General features: G+C 42.5%; 3 protein-coding genes across 3 annotated transcripts in view; 2 read left to right on the top strand and 1 right to left on the bottom strand.

Annotated features, from left to right (window-relative positions):
- The first annotated feature begins 19 nt into the window (after positions 1 to 19).
- On the top strand, positions 20 to 4,700 carry RPS25 (ribosomal protein S25). Its single transcript, XM_084611720.1, has 5 exons — positions 20 to 160; positions 511 to 606; positions 2,167 to 2,350; positions 4,029 to 4,127; positions 4,645 to 4,700. The coding sequence occupies exons 1-4, from the start codon at positions 56 to 58 to the stop codon at positions 4,121 to 4,123; spliced, it is 480 nt and encodes a 159-aa protein (XP_084467846.1). The 5' UTR covers positions 20 to 55; the 3' UTR covers positions 4,124 to 4,127; positions 4,645 to 4,700.
- A 148-nt stretch (positions 4,701 to 4,848) lies between these two features.
- Positions 4,849 to 13,074, bottom strand: CENATAC (centrosomal AT-AC splicing factor). The gene is made up of 11 exons (XM_084611718.1): positions 12,858 to 13,074; positions 11,317 to 11,483; positions 9,694 to 9,792; positions 9,040 to 9,106; positions 8,885 to 8,947; positions 7,790 to 7,854; positions 7,115 to 7,223; positions 6,511 to 6,541; positions 5,977 to 6,066; positions 5,489 to 5,621; positions 4,849 to 5,023 (listed from the first exon to the last, which is right to left on the bottom strand). The coding sequence occupies exons 1-11, from the start codon at positions 12,972 to 12,974 to the stop codon at positions 4,948 to 4,950; spliced, it is 1,017 nt and encodes a 338-aa protein (XP_084467844.1). The 5' UTR covers positions 12,975 to 13,074; the 3' UTR covers positions 4,849 to 4,947.
- Positions 13,075 to 13,117: 43 nt separating this feature from the next.
- The window catches only part of BCL9L (BCL9 like), a 172,135-nt gene continuing 171,586 nt past the window's right edge, over positions 13,118 to 13,666 (top strand). The window contains exon 1 of the transcript XR_014709242.1: positions 13,118 to 13,432. The gene's annotated coding sequence lies outside the window, so the exon portion shown is untranslated. The remainder of the gene's footprint in view (positions 13,433 to 13,666) is intronic.

The raw sequence follows: 13,666 nt of genomic DNA, 5'->3' as shown, positions 1-13,666 counted from the left end.
GTTGTATTATGGGAATTGTATTTCTTTCTCTTTGACCCAGAAGCGGTGTTGCTGTATGCTCCGGAAGTGCAGTGAAAGCACGGGGTTTCCCAGGCTCCTTGAGCAGACTCTTTCCTTTCTCATCCGACATCTTGAAGCAGCAGGAGCAGGCGCCGCCATGGTGAGCCGGCCCCAGGGCCTAGCCCCTCGGCTTGGCCGTGGACAGGGTTCTCTGTGAGGCAGCTGGAGCAAGTGGGTGCCGGCTCCCTCGAGGAGGCCTAGCCCTGGACTCTCCCCCCGTTGGGAGGCGCCCGGGTGGGGAAGGCTCATGTTTGGGCCGCGTGGCCCGACCCCACTTGTGCTGCGTGGAAGCTGGGGAGGGGGCTCTATTGTGGACGCTTTTTCCCGCGCACTCGACGGGTCTGCGCCTGGCGGTGTCGGGTGGAGGCGGATTGTCCCAGGGCGGGCGCCTGCTTTCATTTTTCTTTTCTCTTCTCCCCCCGCTCCTCCGGGCTCTTTTTTTTTCTACAGCCCCCCAAGGATGATAAGAAGAAAAAGGATGCGGGGAAGTCCGCTAAGAAAGACAAGGACCCAGTGAACAAATCTGGGGGTAAAGCCAAAAAAAAGGTAGGAGTCTGCACTGTGGTGCGTGGGTCCATTGGGCTCAGGTGTGTGTGCTCGGCAGTAGGGTCTGACAGAGCAGTTTTGTCACTAATTATTCTTTGCATGCCCTCTGTAAGATGAGTCCGTATCATCTCCTTTGTAGCTCACGAAAGCTTATGCTCAAATAAATTTGTTAGTCTGTAAGGTGCCACAAGTCCTCCTTTTCTTTTTGGGGAGCTAGGGGACAGAGAGCAGTAGCTATGTGGTCAGTTTTCCTGTGTAGCTGAGCCCTAAACTGTGCTTAAGGTCACACGGTGAGATATTGTATTGTTCTATAATAATCTCTATTTTCTTTAATCATACTGGTAAATTGCATTTAGGAACTATATAGGAGGGTTTCTGCATTTGATATTCAACAGTAGTTGTGACTACAGACTAACTCCTTGGTGACTGGGAGTGAGGCTTCCAAACTCTTGTCACTAACTCCCTTGGGCAAGTTATTCTGTTTTAATATTTTATTTGTAAAATGGGATGTTTCCCTGTGTCATAGAGCTCTTTAAATGTTTTTTAAGGCTTGAAGTGCTTTCAAAAAAAATTATATTGCTAATTGGCAACTGTATGTCTTAGATCCCATGTAGATCATGAAAATAAGCTGATTAAAATGTTAGCAGGTTATTATAAACCCTATGGTCCTTTAGAGTTTAACTTGATATAATTATTTAAGAGGGAATGCCATGTGACTATTGAAATTAGGATTATCTCTTCAAACCTTTATACTTTTGAGTTGCAAGGGGGCAAATTGCAGCCCCTGCCCCTCTAGTATAATGGTGATCTAAAAGACTTTTCAACACTGAAGGAAGTTTCACTTCCTTGGTAAGTATAACATCCTAATCTTAAAAAGAAAAGGAGTACTTGTGGCACCTTAGAGACTAACCAATTTATTTGAGCATAAGCTTTCGTGAGCTACAGACTAATTGGTTAGGGTTAGTCTCTAAGGTGCCACAAGTACTCCTTTTCTTTTTGCGAATACAGACTAACATGGCTGTTACTCTGAATCCTAATCTTACTAATTTTGGGATGTCCCATATTGTTACACCGTAGCTAAATCCTGAATTTTTAAATGTGAAAATTGAGCTGGTGGGGTGGGAACTTTGTGATCTATAAAGGACTAAAGAAGCAAATGTCATTTTCAAGTTACACTTTGCCACTTGTGGGGATGATTTACTGGTGCAGCACTGATAGCACTGAGCAGACTGTCAAGTGGCTTAACATCCCATGATTGAATAATAGTGGTAAAAATGCCTGGTTGCTGTCTGCTCTGAAATTTTCATTTTGCGGTAGTGTAGAAAAGGCCCCTTGTGCATGTTAGAGTGTGGTGTTAATGCGTCAGTGCTGATAACATAGTGAATAGGTGTCGTCTCTCTATAATTGGTGCTCATCTGAGCAACAAGCTTGCATTAGGTGGTCATGGAGGAAATGCTATGTGACCCAATGACGCAGTTCTTGAAATTACGGCAAAGCTTTCATTGGGGTATTTGTGTTGCTGCTTTGGTGGTGATGTTCCCCTTCTTTTTATTCTTGCAGAAGTGGTCCAAAGGGAAAGTAAGAGACAAGCTGAACAACCTTGTTTTGTTTGATAAGGCTACTTATGATAAACTGTGCAAAGAAGTGCCCAACTACAAGCTCATCACGCCAGCTGTAGTCTCCGAAAGGTTGAAGATTCGAGGATCTTTAGCAAGGGCTGCCCTCCAAGAACTGCTCAGCAAAGGTAAAAACACACTGAACTGTGGATTGGGAGACCTCAAACCAGATTTATTATTTTATCTCCCTTACTTGTTGGTGATTGATTTTTGATACAAATCTATTTGCAGGTAGCTTGTATACAAAGTTCAATAATGAGCATTTTAAGTTTTTAAATATCTCAAATCACCTTTCTTTTTGTATCAGTCTAATACAGTGGTCCCCAACCTTTCTGTGGGAATAGCACATTCGTATTCCCAACAGACTGTGGCAGGCAGCAGCAGAAAGAAGCCTTGCTGCTGAGAAACGGCAATGCTCCTCAGCGGCATTTTGGTGGTGGTGTGTCCTGCGGGCACACACAACTGCCCTGGTGGGTGCCATTGTGCCCGCGGGCACCATGTTGAGGACCCCTGGTCTAATACATTAAAATGCCAAGTAAAATATCTATCTCTGTAAGACCATATCAGAATTGATATAATCTGTTCCTACACAAGTTACTTGTGTTCATAATATTTTTAAATATAATGCAAAAAATTGATGCGTGACATCCATAGTATCTGGTTGTGAACAGTAAAGATCCTACCTAGTGTAGAAAATAGTGTTAGGAGAAAACTATGTAACCAGGTCTGCTGACAACCTCAGTTCCCTCTAAGCTGCACCGGCTGCCCAGCCTGCTATAAAGTGCTATGCATGTCAGGTGCCCTTCTTGCCATCTACTGTGGAGCTCCTCCCCAGAGCCTCCTGCTTGCTATGCAGAGCTGAGGGAGGAGGGAACACTGATATCAGGGTGTCTGTCCATCCTATCCCTATCCCTCTGCCCCTGTATCCCGTTTCTGCAGAGCAGAGTGGGGGGATGTGACGGGACTCAGGAGTGGGATGGAGGGAGCTTGCTGGTGGCTGCTGCTGTGCTGATCTGCTTAAAGGGGCAACGTGTGTGTCTCACTCTCACCTCCCAACACATACTTCCGTTGTGATACTTCCTGCAATGCACATAATTCTCTAATTTAATTCTTTCAACGTGCTATTATTTGAATTTTTTGACTGGTCTCTGCATTTCATTATTTTTTCTTTCTCTTAAATTTAATTCTTTAAGTAGTGAGTTGTCTAGGCTTGAAGTAATCATCGCTATGGTACCTTTTAAAAATATATATATATATATATTATATCTAGGTTTGTGTCTACTGGTGGTGCACATTACCTTAATAATTTGGTGCACATGAATGGAAAAAATTTAGAGGCAACATTGCTGACAACAGAATGTTTTGCAATGATAACTGTTCCTGGATCATACTGAAGTCCTGCTATCCTACAAAACATTTAGTGTTAGGACTACTGTGTTCTAGACAGGACCTTTGACTCTGGTTGCTTCAAGAGGAATTCATTTGTGTTCCCACTGTAGAAGGCACAGTGGAACTGTTCTTAATATGCTGTCTTGAAACAACAGGTTATTAGCCCTCTGTCTGAAGCTCTCAATGTAGATGCAGCTGATGAAGTGAGCTGTAGCTCACGAAAGCTTATGCTCAAATAAATTAGTCTCTAAGGTGCCACAAGTCCTCCTTTTCTTTTGGCGAATACAGACTAACATGACTGCTACTCTGAAATGTAGAGCTGTTAGCCTTCAGAAGTGTGGGCCTCCCCAGGTTATGTTAACACTGTTTAAAGATTCTGCACATTTTTTTCATAAATGTTTCCTGCTTCCTTTGTAGGTTTGATCAAACTTGTGTCCAAGCACCGAGCCCAAGTGATTTACACCAGAAACACGAAGGGGGGAGATGCACCTGCTGGTGGGGAGGATGCTTAAAAAAGTGAGGTGCTATTTAAATTCTAGAGTTGCTGGTATCCCTTCCCCTCTGATGTACATGTGGTTAATAGAACTGCTAGCCAAAATCCTAATGTGAATTCCTCATGGTGGACTTCTCCAGGGCCTTGTGAAATCCCTGATAGGAATCTACTTCTGAACAGCGTAAAAACAAACAGCCATATAGTGCTGGAAGCACTAAAACTGAATTATTGCCTGCCCATGAGTGGAAGAAGGAAATAGAGGTTGTGCTATTAAATAGTAACGGATATCTGACACAAGATAGGGTAGATCATTTCTGCCAGGCTCACTCCATGCTTGCCTTAGGCCCCTGGTTGCCTTTTTATTAAGGCTTCTGGAACTTGCTCTGTAGTCAATAGCAACCAACCATCTAAACTCTCTTCATAAAAAGAGGCAGGAGTGGAGGACTTTTTTCACATTAGAAATGTTGCAGTAGGACAAACTTTATTAAACAATGAGTTCCACACAACTGATTGACTAACTCAGTATTTTTTGCTTTGCAGGTTTTCCAGTCACCTCTGCAATATTTCTTATGTATACAATAAAATTGTTCAATTAACTTTGTGTCTTCTTAAGGGGGTGAGATGGAGTAAAAAAAACTCAAGCATCTTGATGATATTATGTGATAGCTCTGGCCAAAGATGCCTTGGCCTTTTCATCTACACTGTAGGGCAGTACAGTGAAGTCCCATTTAAGCATAATTAGTTTGAGTTCATGTCTTCTATATAGCTGGATATACAGTAACTATAACAGCATTAACAACATTATACACTTTGTATACTAAATACGAGGTGGTGCGTGCTTTTTCATTGAACCTCAGATTTTGGTCTTTTTCGGGTCTTCCTTCCTTTTTCTTTACCTGATTCAGCTTTGAACTGATGTCTTAAAAAAAAAAAATCCATGAAAAAGTCAGCTTGGAGAATGCAGCATGCTAGGAAACATACTATAATCAGCAATACTTATGTGCACTTTCAGGGGGGAGTGTTATCACAGTCTAAATATTTCATAAGGATGTTTCTACTCTTCAGGTAGCTATGGCAAACAGCACCCCCTGTAATTCAGTAGCGTTCACAAATCTAAATCTGTACTTAGTTTTGTACTCAGTATTTCTGCAGTAGAGACATGATTGTTTAAAAGGTGGCATGTGAGATATTTCAGCACTAGAATTTGACAGCTCCAAGGCTTCACACATGGAACATTAACTCCTCTTACTACTTTCAGCAATACATGTTACTACTTCTGTTGATCATTTGAGAAATTCCTTTCCTACAAATTGCCAACAGTGTATATGTACAAGGAACCTCACCTCTTGAATTTAATGTCAGCCCATCATATGTATATGCTTACCTGGATTGCCACCTTCTGCCATGATTCCAGACCCGCCCAAAGGAGGGAAGCCAGCCTTCACCTGTCTCAGAGGTGTGATCAAAGTTGGCACCAACACGATCTGTTGGAAGTTTTTTCAGCTTCTGCTTCTCCTCTAAGAATCATTAGTTCAGAGAGAGTGAAGAGGTTCTATCAAACATTTTAGGTAAACTTACAGAAAAAGTGGTTGGGAGAATACTGGTCTCTTTCTGAAGAGGATTTTTTTATTTTTTTTTCCTCTTTCCCCTAACTAGAGTCTAACTGGAATTCATCTCCAGGATTATCAGAAAATCATCATTACCTAGCCTCCATGCAGAGTTTAATGTATCTCATCTACCCTGCACCACTTAGTCTTATACGCATATTTGTCAGACTTCATAGCAGACCATTCTATGTATAGTGATTTTCTTTTTAAATAAAACTAGACCTCACCTCAATATATTCAAGTAGTAATATCCAAAGCCACTCACGTTCTTTGAGAAATTCCTCATATGAAGGTCCAATCTGGTGTTTACTTCCAAATTCCTCTTCATCCTGCATCAGCCAAGGAGGTTTGGCACCTAGGAGGTAATAGGGAAGGTGCTGGGCTACTGAAATAACCCTAAATACAGACCTAGGGGGAGAGGATAGGAGAAGTACCCCCAAATTTCTGCATACAGAGTTTCCCTAACAAATCAGTGGTGAAATGGCTTTCTCCTGGAAGTACTATACTGTTTGCTTCCTCCTTTGTGGAAAAAATAAAGGACTAAGCATCTCAATTTTGACAGCTAAGAACCATGACAGTTCATACTTTGCAACCATACAGTTACAGTTTCAAAGGAGTTTCCATTACAAGCCTGATTTTGCTCCACCCAATTCTAATATCTAAAGTCAGTTAACAGTTCTCAGACTCCTGCCACAATTTTATGTTTTTAAGTTACTTTGCAGTCTTCTGTTGGATTCAGCCCAGAAACATTTGATAAGGTCGTAAAAGTGAAAAACCCTGGCAACAATTAAACATGTACCTGTGTGAATATTTCCCTTCCCTTCAGATTCCTGTTTTCAAAAAATTAAGAAAATCCCAATTAGAATTGGAGGATTTAAAAAAAAGCAACTTTTATTGTAACTTTGTACTATCACAGGAGAGAGACACTAAAAAACAGTATCAATTAATAAACTATTGGATTGCATAGATCTTCAAGTATGGACAAATAGACAAGGGGAACCTGATCATGAAAATAAGCAGCTCATGGGATTATGCATTCCATTTGAAATTCCCTCCCCTAATGAAACTTTGAAATACAGATAAACAAAGAATAAGTGTCTTTTTCTCTATCACCATCTAATAGATAGCGTGTACTAGGGATCTTTCATTTTCAGTGCATTTCTTTTAGGAAACATTCAGTTAGTGAAACAGAAGTTCCATGTTTCAGGGCGAAGAGTTTCACCCACTCAGTTGCTGAAATCCATTGGGTTGCTTTCGCAGTAGCTATGCCACTCGGGAAGCCTACAAACCATAATTCTGTTTCTTACCAAATGCTAAAAGTATGAATTCCATTCGCTATGATCTGAAATACCAGTACTCATGAAAAAAGGAAAGTGACTCTGTAAGCCCCTCTCCAACCTTACCTGGTGGCCAATAAAAGTCAGAGCATGGTTTTCTTCCATCCAATCTAAATCAGGTGTTATCTGAATCACACTTGGATCAAGGTGCTCTTCCGTGATGATGGTGAAGTCACTAGAACACAGGAGCCAAAATACCCTCTGACAGGAGGCATTTGGTATCCAGACAACAGCAAATGTTTTTCAACCTACACCATGAAATTGTTAAATACATTTTCTGGGAAACAGGTGAGGCATAAATACTTCAGTGTGTTCAAGTTTGGAGATTTTTAATGGGGACGAGGAGAGGAAATTCAGCAGCAAACAATAATTAGCATTTATAAACCACTCCGACAGTCTAGTTCTTTGCAAAGTTTAGTCCTGAAAACCCCGTTTTGGAGGCAGGACATTATCCACCTTTTCAGAAAGGGTAAAATTAATTGTTTGTTCTAGGATACTGAAGGAAAGATTAATTTGCCCACTAGGGGTTTGCAGACGGCTGAAGGTGCCTGCTGCTGCTCTTGAGAACTGTGTTAACTCAGAGAAATGGTACAGTGATAGCAATAGTCATCAATGTCCTAACTATACTGACCAGGGAAACAGTGTTAGTAACTCTCGATAAATGCTACTCAGCATTTCACCAAATTCAAAACTCCTAAGCAGAAGAGACACACACGATGATATAAAAGGCAGATTTCTTACCTTTTATGCCCTCCAGGTGTACTGAAGGCAGAGGATTCATCACAAAATTCTGTCTCGGTTTGAGGCTGAGTTTGATTCAGGAAAAATAAACATTTTTTCTGGTATTCAACAGTAAGGCCCTTCCTGTTTTATGAAACACCTCATATTGCAATCATACATTCAATGTTTGTGATCTGGAGGCAAGGAATTTTCAGCGTAGATACTAACTTTTTTTTTTTGTTTGCCCTGGCTCTGCAGTGCTAGCAAGAGAAAACAAATAGAGAGAGGGAGCTCTTTTCAATGGCTTGTGAATCACCAACAGAACTGTAAGCTAGGTTCAAATTGCAGAATATTTATTGCTGAGGACGACGGAGCCAGACTTACTTGAGAATGCCAGGGTGCTTGCAGCACCTACAGTTATAAAGTGCAATCTTTTTTATCTGTAAATGGAGCAATTTGAACTGGAGTCATTGAGTGAATCTACAACATCACAATGCCCTTTCTATGGAGTCAGACAATTTTTGCCCTTTTTAAAAAGATAAAAGGGCCAATAACTTTACCTAGTCTGTTTGAGTATAGTCAAAAAGGCCAAACAGATTCCATCCCCTGTAAGTGAAAGACTGAATTCCCAGCAAGAGGATATATCTGGTTCCAGGTGCTTCTTTAGAGAATGCAATGCATGAAGGTAACATACATACTAGTATCTTATAAACAAGGGTATTTAAGTGTCTAGTTTTCCCCCAGTGCTGGTATAATAGTACATTTTATTCCAGATTCCTTCTCTGTCACCCACATCCAACCCTATCCTAGAAGGACTAGCAAGGATAAGAAGATTTCAGTCACCACGATCACTCAAACATAAGCACTGCACTATTTGTGAGACGGATAACCACACCTGAATGAAGCCAGAGATTTGCAACCACAGAGCAGCAGTCCTATCAATTGTCACATCAGAATCTCCCGACTGGTCAGTGAGAGAACAAGTTATTAGAAATAAATTGTATGTACTTTCAACTTAAGAATCAATGCAGAAAATAGCCATTTATAAGAACTCAGAGGGCTTGTGGAAACAATCATTTGCTGGATACTGCTCAGGTGCATCCTGGGAAAACAAACCTCTAAGACAGCATGTACCATTTCCTGTCTGCTCTGCTCCACTTCTCGGATATGGGATGCCATCTGGAATCGAACAAAGCAAAAAACAGAATGAGGACAAAAGGCAAAGCAAACAGGTAAGTCAGGCACAGCACACCTAGGACATCTCTGTTCACCTCTTTAATGACCTCATCCTCTTTTTCTTCAAAAGCATCCAGAGCTTTGACAAGTGATGATTTGAACCTGAAAGAGTATTTGAGAGATCAGTCACTTTTGTGGCCTGAGTTAGACTGACAGCTGAACTGCTGGGAACACCTGAATTTCTACCTCAACCTCTGACATTGAATCTCTGTGCCTTAGTTTCCCTATTTGTAAGACAGGGATAAGGTGGCTTACATTTGCAGGGACCCTGCAAGGATTAATTAGTTACTGGTTGTAAAGCCCGTGGAAGATAAGCTATGATGAATGATAACATTTTGCAATGTATATATGACTAGATGAAACACATGGCTGGATAATATTATGACTCAGCTTTTTTTTTTAATAATGATGCTAATAGAAGGTGAGCTAATCTTATGCTCGACAAAGTGAGGTGATCACTTGGGGCAAGTCAGAAAATCATCTCTAGCACAATGTAACTAGCCAGGTGCAGGGGATGATGGTATCAGATACTGGTTGCTGCTCAAAGCAGGAGTCTCGGCTATTTATTTATACACCACAAATACACACACTAAAACATCTCTGTTCCAAAGACTTTTGAATCAACAGTTGGATCTAATGTAGCAAATCCTATACCCCTAAGCAAAGAAACAGACAAGGTGCCTACATACCGTTCATACTCCTCAGAGGAAATCAGAAACTGCTGCTTTAATTTGGCTTCTGCTTTGTTCTCCCACCAGAACTTGTTGGCTTCTTTTTTATGCTCCAGGCTTTAAAAGAAAAAAAGAAAAAAGAATAAAACCAAGTTTGATTAAATCACTTAAAGCCTGAACTCCCAATCTTAATTAAGTAGAGAGCACATGATTAATAACTGGCATAGATGTCTAACAGCTTATCTCAAACAGATATATTTATTAACTTACACTGATAGAGCAGCTTCCTGGGTTGCCCATGGTTATGTGACAAAAAATAGAGAGGTAGGGATACCAAGAGAAACGGATATTGGAAGAAGGTAAGATATGCTGTAACACTACAGGTATTAGAGTAACAGCCGTGTTAGTCTGTATTCGCAAAAAGAAAAGGAGTACTTGTGGCACCTTAGAGACTAACCAATTTATTAGAGCATAAGCTCACGAAAGCTTATGCTCTAATAAATTGGTTAGTCTCTAAGGTGCCACAAGTACTCCTTTTCTTCTTACTACAGGTATTGGTTTTCATTGCTCATTAAAGCAACATGAAAAAGCAAAGTATAGAATAAAAATTTTGCATTCAACAGGCGTGTTTGGGTGCCACACACCACTAAAATCTGGTGTTTGGTTCATGCCCTTCTCCGATGTAGAATTTTGGCTGAATCACAGAAGCCTTGAAAGAAGCAGAGAGCACGTCTGTTTCCCTGGATAGTTGTATCATGGTCATCACTGTAGTTCTAGAGTGTTGAGCATTTCTTCTTCCTATATCTCACAAATAAGTCCACACAAAAGCTAATGAAAGCTGTCTCTGAGCAAACACACTTTAATAAGGAAAGATTTATGGAACAGCAAAGTGTTATCTCACTACAGCTATACAAAGCTTGCATCTCATTTCAGTAAGTTTTTTTTAGAAGTACAATATTATACAGACCTACCATTAAAATATTATTTGTGGATAACTATACTGGAAGAGTTAGGAGTCATTTAAGTTACTAGTTTAATGTTGTTAAGGTAATTGGATTTTAAGCAGTGGGTTTTCTTTAAGATCAACACTTCCATATCTGAATTGTCATCATGTGCTCCCTAGGAGACACTTAATATAGATTCTGTATGTAAATAAGGTTGAGCACATTTTAGAAATATAAACTGAAGACCATCTTGGATGTGTTTTCTTTACTTATTCACTTCTGGAGTGGACAAATTAAGAAAGCTGCACATGTTAAGCAACTTGCATCAAACACTTTACAATTAGTTCTCACAACCTCCACATAAGATCATGGAGGTAAACAGAAGGGAAGTGACTTGCCCAAAATCACATAGCAAGTCAGTGGCAAGGGAGGAATAAAGACTAAGGGCTGTCAGAAACTTCAGCAGAACCGGAATTATGTTAACTTCTTGTCCTACACAAGCATATCAAATTGGTTACAGCAGGAATCTAGTTACTAACTCCTTGGTTTTAGTCTCAGCTCCGCCACTGATTCACTATATGGTTTGAAGCATGTCACTTCATCTCTGTGCCTCAGAGTTAAGGAGCTATGCACATACAAAGTATTATTAAACCATGTAACATCCCCCGGGATGCAGACAGGGCTGTGGACACCATACCTGGCCATGTGCTGCAGAAGTCCCCCATGCAGCACTGTCAGGCTCCCATGGCTCAGGTGCCTTTTCACCTCCTGCTTGCAGCAGAGACACCAGAAGAGTTGTTCATGCTCCCCTGCGTCATACTTCACGACCACTGCATTTTTAATCATCTTCCGAGCCAACTGCACCTGATTGAAGGAGGGAAGAGAAGTGAATTAGCTGGTGTTTACCAAATTTTTGAAAGCGGAGCCTCTTTACAAAAATTGAACGAATCATGGCCCTTACACTCCCATCGTCTGCTTGAAAAGGGCTATGCCTTTTAATGTATACATCTTTGTCTCATGCTCCTCCACCCAGCTAGTCCTCTGAACTCTCATCTCCCCTTCCCCCATACACTTTAATAAACACCAGTGCAGATTTTTGTAATATTAATTGTCCTCTCCTTTCCCACATGCTTTCATGAGTAGTAAAATAGTTAATGTTGATGTTTAGGCTTTGTCTTCACGGCAGAAAAAGATGTTGTTTACATGGCGATAGCTAAGGTGAGATACTTATCTCTATGTAAACAAGTGGTGACAAGGCCCAAGTAGATTTTACATCAATGTCAACCTTATATCCGCCATGTGGGATTTACATCAACTAGCTACATCCAGGTAAAAACTACTGATGACTCTAACAGACTTTTATATCAACATAGCTATCTCAACATAAAAACACACTTTTTCCCCCGCAATGAAGTCTAAGGCTCTGTCTACACCACACAGTTTTTCACAACCTGGCTGTGTCGCTACAGCCATGCCGCTAAAAGTCGCACAGTATAGCTGCTGTTTGTCGGTTTTCCTGCCGACAAAGTGCTGTTCACACTGGTGCTTGTCGTTGACAAAACTTTGTCCTTCGAGAGGAGTGTTTTCTTAACACCTCAAAGACAAAAGTTTTGTGGTTCAACTGCCAGTGGCATAGCTTTAGCCTTTGACTGACATTGGCATAAGTAGCCACTGAAATGAAGAGGGCTGGTCACACCTCAGAATTAGTGGTTTGGGTGGCCAAACTCTGTTGGACATCTCTGCATCATTTACACTCACTTCACATTTTGGATCTTTTCTTCACAATCAAAAAAGTTAGAAACTTACTTTAAAAAAAACCCTCAGAAAGGTGGGCTAAGGGAGAATGGCAGTGTCTGGTTACACCCTTGTGGCGCGTCTCCCACCCCTGGAGGCCCACAGTCCATGCTCTGGGAAATGCTGACTTAGTTGCCACCAAAGAGAAGTTCAAGCACCTCTATTATTTCACATTTAGCGTGCCTGACAGATCCGCAATGTTTGAGCCTCATATTTCCGGATGGGGAAGCAGAGACACAGGGAAGAGACGTGCCGCACTCCAGGTCAAACTGTGAGCTGGGGACAGAACCCAGGCGTCCTGGCTCCCCGCCCCCTCCCGCTCGACGGCGCGGCTCCACACCCCAAGCTCCCTTGTATCCCAGCAGGCAGCCCCCAAGCGCGGGCAGCAGCTCCCTGCCCAGCTACTGGAGAGGCAGCGGGAGTGCGGTGGCTCCCGGCTCTCACCTTGGCCTGCAGGCGGCCGAGCGCCTCCCGGAGCCGTCGCTGGTGGCTAGCGCTGTAGAGGTGGCGCCGACCCACAAAGGCGGTGAGGTGGCAAAGGGGACAGTAAAATACCCCCATGGCTGAGCTAGGAGCCCGGCCCGGCGACCGCCGCCATCTTAAGGCGCCTGCCTCGACCGACGACTCTGTGCGTAGCGATCGTAGAGGAGGGAGCAGCGAGCACGCGCGCCCACCCACCCCATCGTCTGGTTCCCGCCCACACTGCGCCACCGGACGCCAGTCCACACCGACTCCTTACGCAGGCCCACGGCCCGGCCGGGCGTCGACCTTCCCGCCTCAGGGGCTGCGCTGAGGCTTGGAGCGTGAGGCCGGCTTCCAGGCTGGGTGCCAGGATGGGAGTGTGTGAGGGAAATCCCACAGGTTACCACTCATAGAGTCAGGGAGTCTCTCGTCAGTTAATGGAGGCTGAGCTCACATGGAATTTCACCCAGGAATTCCCGCCTCCAGCCTATACAAATTGTGCTTGAACTAGAACATATTTTTAAAGAGACATCAGCCTTGATCCACCACATCTCTTGGTAAGTTGATTCCTGAGATCTTCTCCCTCCTCTGCTTGTGGCCTTGGTCAGATCACTTCTTTCTGCACTGCACTGTAGAATGGATAATGCTGTTCCCCTACCGCTCATGGAGGTTGGGAGGCTTCATTCAGTGATGTGACTAAAGCCTCATCTGCACACAGAAGTCGGCTGCATAGATTTAAACTGATTTACTCACATCAGTCCAAAGCCTGAGGTGGACCCTCCTAACCTCGT

This window comes from Lepidochelys olivacea (assembly GCF_965140295.1).
Source record: "Lepidochelys olivacea isolate rLepOli2 genome assembly, chromosome: 22".
Lineage (NCBI taxonomy): Eukaryota > Metazoa > Chordata > Testudines > Cheloniidae > Lepidochelys > Lepidochelys olivacea.
The sequence above is the reverse complement of the archived record's forward strand: the minus strand, read 5'-3'. Positions and strand labels throughout refer to the sequence as shown.

Coding starts and splice junctions, on each gene's coding strand:
- RPS25 (XM_084611720.1), top strand. CDS start 56: ATGCTCCGGAAGTGCAGTGAAAGCACGGGGTTTCCCAGGCTCCTTGAG. Junction 161..510: donor CAGGAGCAGGCGCCGCCATG/GTGAGCCGGCCC, acceptor TTTTTTCTACAG/CCCCCCAAGGATGATAAGAA. Junction 607..2,166: donor GGGGTAAAGCCAAAAAAAAG/GTAGGAGTCTGC, acceptor TTATTCTTGCAG/AAGTGGTCCAAAGGGAAAGT.
- CENATAC (XM_084611718.1), bottom strand. CDS start 12,974: ATGGGGGTATTTTACTGTCCCCTTTGCCACCTCACCGCCTTTGTGGGT. Junction 6,542..7,114: donor TGACTTTTATTGGCCACCAG/GTAAGGTTGGAG, acceptor TTTTGAAAACAG/GAATCTGAAGGGAAGGGAAA. Junction 5,622..5,976: donor TGAGGAATTTCTCAAAGAAC/GTGAGTGGCTTT, acceptor AATGATTCTTAG/AGGAGAAGCAGAAGCTGAAA.